The 14,327-nt window shown below is 49.6% G+C and overlaps 1 protein-coding gene across 3 annotated transcripts in view; it reads left to right on the forward strand.

Annotated features, from left to right (window-relative positions):
• LIPC (lipase C, hepatic type) overlaps positions 1 to 14,327 on the forward strand; it is a 130,045-nt gene that overhangs the window by 101,508 nt on the left and 14,210 nt on the right. For all 3 annotated transcript variants that reach the window (XM_053929175.2, XM_053929174.1, XM_024568017.3), the window contains 5 exons: positions 2,484 to 2,668; positions 5,730 to 5,912; positions 6,470 to 6,587; positions 8,651 to 8,884; positions 11,229 to 11,474. In XM_053929175.2, coding sequence (XP_053785150.1) covers positions 2,484 to 2,668; positions 5,730 to 5,912; positions 6,470 to 6,587; positions 8,651 to 8,884; positions 11,229 to 11,474 — 966 coding nt within the window. The remainder of the gene's footprint in view (positions 1 to 2,483; positions 2,669 to 5,729; positions 5,913 to 6,469; positions 6,588 to 8,650; positions 8,885 to 11,228; positions 11,475 to 14,327) is intronic.

Consider the following 14,327-nt stretch of genomic DNA (forward strand, 5'->3'; position numbering starts at 1 on the left):
CCTTAGCACTCCAGTCAGCTATGCTGAAATGAAGATGTAGCTATTCGGCCACCGAGTAAAAGAAAGTTAGTTACATTTAGCACCAATGCATAAATGGACGACAAATCAAGTGTTAGCCTTTGATCTGAGGCCTGGATCCCACAGATGCCACACCGACCACTATGCGTCTACTGAGCACCTACCAGCGCTGACCCTCCGTGAGTCCACAGCCTGGTGGAGCAAACAGCACACACCTAAACAAACAAATCACCAGGCCACCGTAACAAGGCCATGACGATCAGAGAGGGGGCAGCAAGAGAAAGTAATGACCTCTGGCAGATAAGAAGGCTTCCTGGAGGGGGTGATGTCTGATTTCCATTTTCACGGATGGACCAGAGTTCTTGGGGAATAGTAGAGGTGGGGAAGGAAGAGAGATTGTGAGGGTGCAGGGCTGTGAGTGGCATCTGGAGGAACTCTTGGCAGTCGGGGCCAGCAGAACATAGAGAGGAGAGGAGTTGTGGAATGAGGGACTATTATTTAGGTGGTGGCTTTGGCTGCAATACCAAGAAGCTTAAAGTCACTCAAGGATCTAATAGTCATTTCTGTTGTAGAAAGATTCTTGAGCAGCCATGCAAAGGAGGATGGCAAGACCACACATAGGCTGTTATGATAAACCAAGCAAGGAGCAGTGTGCCCATGAACTAGGGCCCCGGGGTCCAGGGGTATGTGGGAACCCGCAGCTTTGGGCTGTTTGGCAGGCAGGTACAGGAGTTTCAGGTGACACCCCAGCTTCTGACTTAGCGGGAGGGCAGAGCACGCCATGAAATGGGGAGCACGTTTGTGGGGCCGAGGGCAAGCTCAGACAGTTCATAAGCTTGGGAAAGCCAAACTGGGCAGAAGAAATCTTCTCTATTATCTCAGAGAAGTTATTCAGATTCTTGCTCACATCTCCTTTTAATAAAATATGATGCATTTCATTCTGTCATCACAAAGAAAAAGCATGGCCCTTTGCTGGGAATTAATAACCTTTCAAATTAACAACCTTTGGGTAGGAAAATTGGTTTCATTAATACTTCCCCTTGTACTTGGTAGGTCCATCATCTCTCGGGCCTGACATCCCCTGAAACCAAATGCCCAAGACTCATCATTTGAGGAGCTGAATGACTTGGTACTCAGAAAGAATGATTGGGCTCCTTAGTAATTTGGCCTAATTTAGTTCACAGACAAAAAAAAAAAAAAATGCTTGTATAGCTTTGTGTCCGCCAGTCAGCCATTAGAGAGGGAAGATGATTGGCCTGATTCCTAATCTTGGCAGAAAAGATGTCAGCCGTCTCGGGGTGCTACGACTCTGGAAACTGGCGCCTTCTTGGGCTTCGCCCAGCCCCTGAGCAGAGGTGTGTGTGTTTGGCCAATACAACGGCCTAAATAGCTGTTGGGCTGCCTAGCAGAGTTGGGTGACTGCCCACCCCCATCCTAAAGTAGCTCAGGGGCAGGGTGAGGCTCTCCCAAAAGAGAGGCTAGAAGGCCTTTCAGAAAAAACAAAAAAAAAGGTGAAATCTTAAAAGCAATTTCCCTACCGCACCCCCGCACAGTCTTTGAAAGATTCCAAATGGATATTCCTTTATCCTTTTCTGCTGAAAAGCCTTTTGGCAGCTGCCTGTCATAGAGTATAAAGTCCAGACCCTTCAGCATCCCAGGGTCCTGCACCCTCTGGATGCCCAGGCCTCTCTCCTGCCTCCTATGCCCACATGGCCCCATGCCTCTGAGCCCTTACTCCGCTGTTCCCTCAGCTCGGGAAGACCTACTCCCTCACACACTCACCCACCACCCACACACACACACAAGCCCTCATGCATCCTTCAGGGCCAAGATCAGCATCACTTTCCCTGAAAAGTTCTCCCTGAATGACACACTCCGTCACACAAAATTCACCACTCCCTTTATGATCCTCCCCACTCCACCCCTACCTGGTCCATACCAGGCCACGTGATATAATGTGTCTGCAAGTGACAAGTTAAGCTACATGAGAGAATGCATAGTCATCTAACTGAGATGCTCTGTTCACTGTCTCCTAGCATAGCGACATAGGAATAGAAGTCAGAGAGACGTGGGTTCAAATCCTGACTTTATCACTTACTGGCATTGTGATTTTGAGTGAAATTCTTGTCCTCTGCCCCTATTGCCTCTCTCCTATCCCTACTGTCCTAGAGTTACCTAGTGTCTGTCTGGCCGGTCCTATAGTCACCAGAATGTCAGGGGGGAGGGTGACCCTCTCCACCTCTGTGTTGGGTCCTCCTAGGTCACTCTCCATCATCTCCCAGGAGAGAATGGCCCTTCTCCCAGAAATGTTCTTTGGGGTTCCCCAAAGCTGCAGCTCACGACTATGTCCATCACCTCACAGGAACCCCATTGCCTGGTGTTCTCCACAACCTTTGGGTTGTCCCAGAGCTGGCAGAGGTGGAACAGATGCTAGTTTAAGCACTACCCGCAATCTTCTATTCCAGAGCCATTTGGAAGATCTCGAGCTGTTGAAGAAAATGAAACGTTGCAGGAGACGAAGACAAGATTTCTGCTCTTTGAAGGGGAAAGTGACAAAGGCTGTCAAATTGGGCTCCGTCGCCCAGACACGCTCCAGCAGTGCGGCTTCAACTCCTCTCTGCCGCTGGTGTTGATCATCCACGGGTGGACGGTAGGAAACGCTGACATGGCCTTCTTCTCTCTGCTTTTCCACTTTCTTTTTCTTCTCCCTTGTGTGCTCAATTTTAATAAAAAGATGAGGACCTGGTGATAACAACTTCGTGCATAATATCTGCGAAGCACATTCTAATTTTCCAAGTGCTTCCCCACACATTATCTCACTGAGTATCTCAGTTCCATGAGTAAGCAGGGAGGGGAAAGTATAATTATCTCCACATTTCAGATAATAAAATGTGACTCAAAGAGGTCACACAGCACGTGAGGGCCCATGGGGACTGCAGCCCATGCAGGTGAAGCTGCATGTCTCACAAGAGGAGGTAGGAAGCCAGAAGATGTCATCTCTCAATGAAATGTTGTATCTGTCAGAGTTAAATTCAGCTGCAAATAACAGAAACCCAACTGCAGTGGTTCAAATAAGTCAGCATTTATTTCCATTTCATACAGTAGTCAGAGATATGTAATCCAAAACTGGATAAATGGCTGTGGTCACTGAAGCCCTCAAAGACCCAGCTCATTTCCAGCTCACCACTGGCCCATCCTTAGATGTATCCCTCATCCTCCTAGTCCAAAGTGGCAGCTACAGCACTAGCCATCACCTCTTCATTCCAGGTAGTAAATGCTGTATACAAAGGAGTCAAAGAGCAAGGGGTTTTTTAACAACAACTTTAGTGATATATAATTCACATATCATACAATTCACCCATTTAATATGTATAATTCAATGGCTTTGGTATAAAAGAGTGGATTTTCTTAAAGTTACCCTCCCAGAGGCATCTATGAAATGCTTCCAATAACATCCATTGGTTATATGTAAATGGAAAGGTAGCTGAGACCTGTGTAGCCTCTTGGAGAAAGTGTAGCCTTTTAGTGATGCTAAGAATTCTGTTTCCATGGAAGAAGGGGGGAGAGAATATTGCGGGCAATAATTGAAGTCAAACCAAGGGAAGCCTTATCTCCAAGAGGAAATTCTGACTCCTGGTCACCAGCCCACCCGTGATTTGAAGCTAAGTTCACAATGTGAAACTTCCAGGATTTGGGAATCTATTCCATGACGTGGAGACCTTTCCCTGCCATCTAGTTGGAAATACTCCTGAAACCCCCTTCTATTCTACCCTAGAGAGCAAAATGGGCCCCTCTACCCACACACCACGCTTTCAACAAGTATTCTGCAAGAGCCCGCTACATGCAGGCTCACAACCTCCCATGAACAAAACAGACCCCTGCCTGGCCGCAAGAGGTAGTAGGGAGCCACATGATGCCACGTGGGTGTAGCCACAAGGCGGGGTGCCTTCTATAGTCATCCCAGAATAGCACAGGGGCTCCCACAGCCGGCCAGCAGTTTCCCCTCAGAATTGAAAGAGGTCCCACCCTAGAGAAATGGGGGATTGGCAGTGAAGGGGGTGGGGGCCTTTTCTGCCCCTAGAGAAGGAACCTAACATAGATTGAAGTCCTACTGGAGCAAGGCCCTTGGCATTATAATCAGCGCATTTAATCCCCACTCTCCCTGCCTCCCTCCCACTGTCCCCACCTCACCCCCACTCCCCCTGCTTCCCCTCACTCTCCCTGCCTCCTCCTGACTCCTCCACTTCCCTTCACTTCTCCCTGCCTCCAGCAATACCCAAGTGTTTGTAGCTCCTTCCATGCACCCTGGGATTTCTCTCCTCTTGTCTTTGGCCTTGGCTCAGGCTGTGCTTTCTGCCTAGTGTCCTTTCCCCTCTTCTCCATTAGGACAGTATTCATTATATATTAGGTGCTCCAAAAATACTTGTTAACTGAAATAATGACAGAAGAAATATCTTGTTTCTTCAAATGCAACATGAAGATAGCAGGGTCCTTTTAACAGAATGAGCTCTTCATTCTCAAATTCCTGTCCAGACTGGAATACAGCTACCATTATCAGCAGTAATAATAGCACAACTGCAATAACTAGCATTTGCCGAGTGCTATGTTTCAGGCAATGTCCTACGTGCTTTGCACCCATTAACTGATCTCGTCTTTACAACAGTCCTGGAAGGAGGGCACTGTTCGTATCCCCATTTTCCACATGAGAAAACTGGGGTGCAGAGATGTTAACTTGCCCAAGGTCACTCAGCTAGCAACTGGGAGAGTCTGGGTTTGAACCCAAGCTGCTACATCCACACAGAAGGCCCTGGGGAAACATTTATTACATAAATGGATCTTACCCTGGACAACATGCCAAGCCATCTGCTTTGCTCTTCACCTTGGTGGTCTAGTCTTCAACCACACCGCCTTTTCTCCTCTCCCCAGACGTACCATACCGTCCCTCTGTCATTCTGTGCCTCTGCCCACGCTCTTCCTTCTGCCTGCGATGCCCTAGACACCCCCCACCCCTCAACCACAACCGCATTCACCTGCCTACCCTATTCTTAACTCCTATTTCTCCTTTAAGACACAGCATAAATGTGTTTGCCCTGTGAACCCATCAGAAGTGCCCTGTAAACACTTATTGAGCTCCTACTATGTTCTGGCTCACGGAGCTGGTCACTCTGAAGCAAGCCGAGCACAGTGAGGAGTGGAGAGGAAGCGCAGTGGGTTTCGGAGGTGCAGCGGAGCAGGTCACCGGGAGGAGCTGGCGTGGGAGCTGACCCTCCGAGGAGAGGTCGGCGGTCAGTGCCTGATTTACACAGGTGTTTCCATTGATCTAAGGCTTAGAAAGTCCTAAAATTGGGAAATGCTAAGACAATGGTTCTCAGTTAGGGGCTGGGGGGTGTAGCTCCCAGGAAATATTTGGCAAAGCCAGGAGGATTTTGGTTTTCATAACAGGGGTAGGGTGTGCTGCTGGCATCTCCTGGATGGAGGCCAGAGATGCTGCTAAGTCTCCTACAATGCACAGGACAGCCCACACAGTAGACAGGGATCTGGCCCAGATGTTAATAGTGCTGAGGTTGGGAAACCCCTTAGAGGAAGGATCCAGTGTTAACCAAGAGTTGGAGAAAACAAAAAAGAGGTGAATAGGGAAAAAGAGGAAATGACTGCAAAGCTCCCTCTGTCCCCTCCTGGTGAAGCTGACCACCCTGTGGGCCTACCCTCAGCTGGACGGCTTGCTGGAAAGCTGGATCTGGCAGATGGTGGCCGCGCTGAAGTCTCAGCTGGCCCAGCCGGTGAACGTGGCGCTGGCAGACTGGATCACCCTGGCCAAAAACCACTACGCCACCGCCGTCCACAACACCCGCCACGTGGGAAAGGAGGTCGCAGCTCTTCTCCAGTGGCTGGAGGTAAGACCTGCCCCAACCTCCCTTCCTCTCCTTTTCTCTAAGACCAACTGAATTCAGCTGGTCTCCAACAGCAGCCCAGACGGGAGAACCACATCTGCTAAGCTCACAGGAATGGAAGGTTCTGAGACAGTGGCCAGGCCTCAGGGCTCTCTTGGCTGCCTCACTTGCACTCCTCTTTCAAGGAATAATCTTCCCCCCACTACCCCATCCACTAGTCCTTTTATGTTCACCCCTTGGACGTGCCATGGGATCTAAACACAGCCTGTAAACCAACAAACCCCATACAGAAGCCACAAATAAGATGTGGGCATTCATACGCAGGTGAAGACAGGAAGGTGGGAGGCATAATCACTAGGCAGGGTCCCAGGTCGCTGAGCCTGAAAGGAGAGACGACAGAGTCTGCAAGGTGAGAAGCCAGTTTAGGTCTGGAGTATGAATGAAGCACCTCATTTGCGATCAGGTGCCAAGAACAGGGTGGGAGCCTGAACAAGCTGGACCCACAGAGGCTTTTGTCAGGGCAGCTCTTCTCCTGCAACCATGTTATCACTGTCTTCCAGGAATCTGTTCCGTTTTCTCGAAGCAATGTTCATCTAATTGGGTACAGCCTGGGTGCACACGTCTCAGGATTTGCTGGCAGTTACATTGGCGGAAAGCACAAGATTGGGAGAATTACAGGTAACCATGCCTGATAACTAACAACTGTAATCTCACAGATGCATCGGGCCACGGAGCCAAGGACCTGCTTTTCCAATAGGCTCCTAATGAACACACCCCCAGCTTCCTTCGTGCTGGATCGGTGTTCCTGGGAGGGCTTGTAGCACTCTTGGAAACACGAGCACTCTCACAGACTGCTGTCCCAGAGAACTCAGAAATCGCAGCCTCCGTTCCTACTGCCTTTCCTCACACAGATGCCTCTCATAGTCAGGCCCTATAGGATCTAAAAAGTAGGTTTTTCTGCACACTTCTGTAGCAGAAAGTGTATATTCAATTTATAATTTAAAAAACCCAACATGAGCAAGTTAAAGAGTCACAGCCCTAAATATGCTGTAACAGCAGCCACATTTGTGCCTCAGTTTCCACTGGTGAAACACACAGGTCTTACTAGGGGGCCCATTTGCATTGAGGGAGGGAGCTCTGTATCAAAAACCTCGCCCCACGCTCTAGACCAACTCGGAAATGGCCCTGGGTACCCAGGAAGAGACAAAGACGTGGGAGAAGGCCTCTCCTCCAGGTGTCCCTGACCCCATCTGCACCCCCATGCTGCCCCAGAGTGACATGAGGAAAAACACACCTGACCAGGTGGTTCCCCAGCCAAGTCCCCAAGGCCCACAGATCCCCACAATGGCAAGGCCCTTCGCAGTGTAGTGAACCCAGAGCCCCGGCTTTCCCGGCAGTTCCCTTCCTCTAGTTCCAGGCTTCAGTAACACCAGCTTTTCCTCCACTTCACAAAGACGCCATGGCCTCTCGTGCTTCTAGGCCTTTGCATGTACTGTTCCCCGTGCCTGGAATATCTTTCTGCCACTCACCCACCAGCTCTCATCTACCCTCAAACTCTTACTCATCCTTCAAGACCCAACAGGCTAAAACAATGTTTCACAGGCTAAAACAATCCAAAGGAAATTTAAGATGAATAGCATTGCTATGACCTTTTATTTTTATCAAGTAAGAACATTTTTGGCAACTATTAAATACCATCTATTGTTATCATTACTTCATAAAAGAAGACATTCCCCAGAAGGCCCAGGGGGCCCGTCACCGAGGAACCAGGCCTTGAGGCTGATCAGAATCACAGAGGCCAGATCAAGCCTGAGACCATTTCTCTCTGACTTGTACCCTGGGCCCCATCAGGCATAATTAGCCAGGCCCACATGTCAGAGACAACAGGATGGCTAATTACTCTGTTGCCTCTTGTAGTCGGCCTGATGAAGAAGGGAACATAAATCACACCAAGACATCCTTCATTTATAACTGCAGTGAGGGCTGGAAAACAGACACTGTCGTGGCCTCCTATCAGTTCCTCTGCCCCCCTCAGGGATGAAAGCCAGGGCTGACATGGGGCATCAAAGGGCCTTCCCAAGAAGGTAAAGGAAGAAAGGGAAAATACCTTGAGTGCATAAATGCTCCCCAACTCCTGCCAGCCAGGAGCTGCCACTCACCTCATGCAAACACATGTCACTTGAGGACCAGAGCTTTGAGCGGTGCTCTTTGCTCTCAGTATCTTCTCCGCCAGGGGCCCGTGACGTGCCAAGGCTGTTCTGGACCATCCCATGAAATGACATTAGTGTATGAGAAAAGCCAGCTTGTTTAGGGAAGTTATAGACAACATTCTGGCAAATAACTTCCTTTTTCATGGGTAGGTTAAAACTGCTTACAATAAGCACAGTGGGCTTTTTGCATGCAAACAGATGTTCTTGAAAGTAGCTTGAGAGGTACTTAAAACTGATTTGCTTAAATAAATCAAACATTGCCTCATAACCTTATTTCTATCACTGCATAGTTCCTGCAAACCTCTTTTCCCCGTAGATAATGCCCAGCCTGTGTTCAATTTTCAGCACCATGAATTACTGTGGTTTTACTGCAAAAAGGTTGGGGCAAGATTTGCTAGAGAACGATTATGCCCTAGGATTTTCTTCTTCCTGCTAGCCCATGAATGTGTAATAACATGAATAAGCTAAAAAAAGCATTTCTCCTCCCCTCCCCTTGTTCCCACCTTAACCCTGCCCTTGCTTTCCTGTTAGGGCTGGACGCCGCGGGCCCTTTGTTTGAAGGAACTTCCCCCAGCGACCGTCTTTCACCAGATGACGCCAATTTCGTGGACGCCATTCACACCTTTACCTGGGAGCACATAGGCCTGAGCGTGGGCATCAAACAGCCCGTAGCACACTATGACTTCTACCCCAACGGGGGTGCCTTCCAGCCTGGCTGCTACTTCCTAGAGTTCTACAAACACATTAGCAAGCATGGCCTAAATGGTGAGGAAGAAGACATGGCCAACAGCACTGGCCTGCACCTCCACCCTTGCAGGGGGCCTCTGGATCCCGAGCAATCTACCAGCTCTGTGGATTCTGGGAAGAGTTTGGCAAGGATGGGGGCCCAGGGTGTATGCTTACCAAGTCCATTCGTGGAGAGGGCTTGTGGAAGTGGCTAAGGGCTGGTGTCCTCTCTGAAGGCCTCTCCTCCTATTGGACAGAGGTCCTTGGAGCCCAAGCTCTGAGGATGTGCTGAGGGCACCGCCAGGAATCCCCACCTCTTACCCCCACTCAGTGCAAAGCCTCTCCAGGGATAGTAGCCCTTCTGAGAGTTGAGTCCTGATGCATGTGTTTAGTCCGCCTTCTCCAGAAGCTTCGTCACTCAGGCAGCTTCCACTTCTCGGCTCACATGAGGACCATGAGGACACTTATAGATTATAGCTTCTTGATACTTGGCCTCACAAGAGTGTGAAAATTCTTCTACCTCTGTGAGGTTTATTCAGCTGATCCTCCAGGACGGTACTGAGATTCTTTCAACTCGAAGTTCAGCTCTGAACATGTCCTCGTGACTTCCTGCAGCTCAGGGCAAAACCTGGACGTGGCATCAGCTGGGCCGTGATCCCACTTTTCTCTCAAAGAACAGTAACATGTGCATTGATAACATGCACAGGGTTAAAAAACAAAACTTAAAAAAGCAAATACCATACTCTCCATAGACATCCCAAATTGCTCATTATTATAAGATATCATCCTAATTAAAACATGCCAGCTCACTGTAAGCCCCTGGAGACGCCCAGAGCTGCAGACCAGTCTCACCCCGATCAACCGAAATCAAGCTGAGAACACACTCTCTTGGGATTGCATCACCCCCATCACCCCTCCTGTATCGGGATGCCCTTCACACTCGACATGATCTCATTTTGGCTGGACTCCCAGCCTTCCAGCTGCCCACGCCTGAGAGAACCTCTGGGAATGTCCCCTATCATTTCTTACATCTCCCTGGGGTCCTCATGCCTCCAGTCACCAGCAGTTCTGGCTGCCTGTCCGCCCAGCCCGCCTCTCAGACCCATACCTTCTGACGCTCAGCACAGACCTCTAGGATGGTGTGTAGCCACTAGTTGTCTGGTAAATGCATCTCTGAGCAATGAGTGCGATTTGCTTTTTTGGTGCTAACCTTCAAAGTGATGGAACCAAGTATAAGAACCACTTAGCTCGCCCAACCTGGGTGTGGTTTTTCTCAGTTTTCTTCACCCTTATGTTGGCAAGTGATCCCATTCTGGCGTGGCTCTCACAGCCTAAGCTAAATGAAAGGTAACTTGATAACCGTTCTACCACTCTCATGGCCGGGGTGAGGCTAGGTGAGGTCAAGTGAGTCAGTGAATGTCTTTGAAGACCCATTTCCTCACTTATAACAGCAGCCTCAGAGCTGGACGAAGATGCAGGGAGCAGATGGGTGGAGACAGAGTACCTGCCTCATGGTAAGTGCTCGACAAATGCAGCCATGAGTGACCAAGAACTAAGGTGACCAATTTTGGGGAAAGAGCTTTTGGCAAAGTTACCTGGGCTCTACCTTCACATTTGCCATTTTTCATGTCTCGTGGTGGTTTTTCAACATTCTTTGTGAATCATTTACTAGATTAGGTTAATATTTGGAGAGAAAGAAATAAAGGGAGGAAGAAAAAGGAAAGAAAGAGAGAAAAGAAAGGAAGAAAAGGTAGCTGAACCTCCTAGGCTTGCTGGAGGGGTTAGGGCCATTCAGACCTGGTCACTGGGGCGTGTTCTCCTAGAAGCCCATCCCATGCCGGTTTTACAGGCTGGTTACCCCAGGGACGCAATGGCTGCTTTGGGAGAGAAGGCAGACACTGTCAGAGGGGCCTCAGCTCTCGGCTCGGTGGCTGAGCCCCTAGTGCCCCAGCCCGGGTATCCCTGGCTTTACTAAGAAAAGCGGTATTCCACACAAGCTTTTGCCAGCTAACTTACTTGTGCATTTTTAACCATTTGAGAAAGAAATTTTTCTAAAAGGAATTATACTACCTGCTTTCTTAAATAATTTGATAGTTTCTTAGTGACTTGGGTTCCCTTTAAAACACCTACCGTGAGTACCCTGCTGTGGTCGCACAATGCCTGCGACTCTGCCTCAACACCAAGTGACTGAGAGGAGTCTACGCTTCCCAAGGTTTTCAGTCACCTGTTACACACACTATTGTTGGTGGGTTGGCCTCAGCAATCCCACCCTTCCATCCCCCGGTGCTGCTAGTCCGCACTGAGAAACAAGATGACCCTTTGAACTGCAGGTTTAATCCTTTGGATTAAAGGTTGATAACGTCCTTCTTGCCCTGTGTTCCAGCCATCCCCCAGGCCATAAAATGTGCCCACGAGCGGTCGGTGCACCTCTTCGTGGACTCCTTGCTGCATGCCGACCAGCAGAGCACGGCCTACCTGTGCAACAGCATGGACCGCTTCAGCCAGGGCCTGTGCCTGAGCTGCAAGAAGGGCCGCTGCAACACGCTGGGCTACCACACCCGCCAGGAGAGGCAAAGCAAGAAGAGCAAGAAGCTCTTTCTGGTGACGCGAGCCCAGTCTCCCTTCAAAGGTGAGTGCACGTAGCCTAGAGCCTTCACAAGGACAGGAGACAGCGTCCTGTCTGAAGGGTCAGAAGTTCCCTGGAGTCTCTTCCTGGAATGACTTCAGGTTCTATTTTACTGTTTCTGAAACTACACCAATTCCACACAGCGGTATTGCCAAGACCTTTCTTTTCCCAAGAATGTGGCCACTTGTGCTGCCAAATGCTAAAAGGAAAGCCTTACTTACTTTCTGAAACAATGCTTGGGTTGGCCTCTCTTCCTCCATTTTTATGGTACCCTGAACAGTTACCTCAACCACCCAGGTCTCTCTGTTACGGAGACCTGGAGGTGTCTCTAAACCCAGACTACAACCCAGTGTCTTCACCTGCTCCCAACCCCCATGGAAAAACAGCTCCAGGCTACATTTGCAGCTCCTCATTTCCCTGAAAGTTTTCATCAGCTGAGCATACAGAATATCACTGCCTGGTCGAGGCCTGTCCAAGATGCATTTCAGCTTCCACTGTTTCCCCATCAGATCCTCACCTCAGGCAGAAACGAGCCCCTGCCCCTCTCTGGGTTGAACAGGAGGTCAGAGAAAGGGCTGTGCTCCCAACATTTCTGCCTAATCCTTAAAACAGCTCGTGAGTGATTTAGCATCTTTCCTAGCACGTGCTTACCTGCATTGGGAGGCAGCCATGTTGTGCTGTTTGATTATTACCGTGCAAATATTTGTATCTGCAGAAGGTGTATGCATCATCACCACCACTGTGCATTTGCACAGCGTTTCATACAAAACATTACACGCAGCCATCTATTCCCTGTGGTTCCCACACAGCCAAGCAAGGTCAGCCGGGCTGGTTACTATCCCACTTTAAAAGGAGAGCAAAACTCGGATGGAGTGACTTGCCCCCACTCCAGGCTGTGGGCAGGTACATCCTACTCCCAGTCCAGTGTTCCTTTTTACTATCAGGCTCCCAAGTTCAAGCTTCCAGGAGACTTATTTTTTGGGTGCAGAGTCCTCTGTTTATCTGAGCCTTTGCCCTCCAGCCAGATTTCCCTTCCCTGAGCCCAGGAAGCCCAGGAATGACAGAAATCGTTGTGGGCAGCCGATGGCTTCTGAGAGTGCTTGGAGGGCAGGATTTTTCCCACCTGAGGGACCAGAGGGTCCCTTCTGCTACTTGTGCCTTAAGGGCGGAGGAGCCAGGAGCATCTGGGAGCAGGTGATGGAATCAGGAAGGCCTCCTGCTTCAGGGAGCTCCCCCACCACAGGCTGCCAATTAGACACTCACTCATTGGGTTAAGCAGCTCCTCTTTTAAATGGCAAAGCCGCCTGGAGTGAGTAAGCTTCTCAGATAATCACATTTCCCTGGATCTGCTTTAATCCCGGAGTGTTAGCATTTCGAGAGACTGCTCACCCCTGCCAGTTTCACAGACAGGGAAACCGAGGCCCAGAGGGTGGAAATCATTTGTCCGGGATCACAAAGTGGGTTGTTAGCAGAGCCAGCATTTAGACCCACGACTCCAACCAACAAGCTGAGTGATTGTTGTTAGCCCAGTAGCCTGCCCCGGTCTGTTTGTGGGTGAAGGAGGCAGGAGAAGAGAGGGGGTGGTTGCTTTCTTCTTGAGATCAACTGGGAAGAAGGGTTATATTTCGCCTTCCAGGGCTGGGCTGTGCATTTGAAGTGAGGGGCTTGATCCAGACTTAGGGATCTGGTGGGGCTTCAGGATGGAGAGGGAGAAGAGTGTCAATATAAGGGAGAGGTGGAAGAAAGAGCAGTAGGCACAAGCCTGGCTGAGTTCCTCCCTTTTGCTTGACCTCCCCATGCTATACTGGTGGGAACTCCCTTCCTATTAAGGAGACCACAGAATCACAGCAGCTACCAACACTGATGTGATCATTTATTCATTTCTTCTTCAAACATTAACTGAGCCAGAGTAAGCAGGGCCCCTACCTCTGTGGGGTCGGGGGAGACCAGCCCCAGCCATTTGGTGTGTGCTCAGTACTGTCCTGGACAGACAGGCCATGAACCCCTTGGAGAAAACACTTGGGTCTCTTTATTACCAACTACCCACCTTGATGAGAACTGGACCCACAGGGCCAGTGATGATGGAGGTAGGCCTACAAGGCAGGACTGCCTAAAACCGGTCAGAACCCAAACCTGAAGTGGGGTACTGAGGTTTCAATGATACATCCTCCCCTCCTTGGGCCCTCCCAATTCTCCCCAGTTCTGCTTCAGTCCTTCCAGTAAGCCAAGTCCAATTCATCTGCTCGCTGGTGGCTAGGAGCAGCCCTGTGGTCACACCAAGTGGTCCTGGGAATGGCTGGGAATTGCACTCAGGTGAGACTCCACCTGTTTGGAAGCAGCTGCTCACAGGGATGCTGCAATCCATATAATGCTGTGTCATCCAATATGATAGCCGCCAACCATATGTGGCTATTTCAATTATTTAAATTAAGTAAAATCAAAAATTTAAGTCCTCCGTCACACTAGCCAGCTTTCAAGCGTTCAGATACATGGTTGCTGTGTCAGAGAGCACAGAAATAGATCTCCATCACCGCAGGAAGTTCTCTGGACCGTGCTGGCAGGAAGCCTTTAATCTAAGCCACCATAACTACACCCTTCTCTACCCATCACGGCCAAGATCATCTCCGCCCAGGGCCCCCAGAGCCTGTTTCACTGGCCACCTCCCGCATTTGATAAATATGTATCAACTCATAAAAGAAGAGACTTGCCCAACCCTGGTTCCACAGAAGCCACAATCTGTGTTTTTCAAGGACATCTGATTGTACTATATATTTTAGAGCAGGGCCTGGCCGGCCAAGATATAAATCACCTCGCAGTTGTAGTTTCACAAAGGATGACTAACTTGGCCCTTGCTCC

The sequence above is a fragment of the Desmodus rotundus genome, chromosome 7 (genome assembly GCF_022682495.2).
Source record: "Desmodus rotundus isolate HL8 chromosome 7, HLdesRot8A.1, whole genome shotgun sequence".
NCBI classification, from domain to species: Eukaryota; Metazoa; Chordata; class Mammalia; order Chiroptera; family Phyllostomidae; genus Desmodus; species Desmodus rotundus.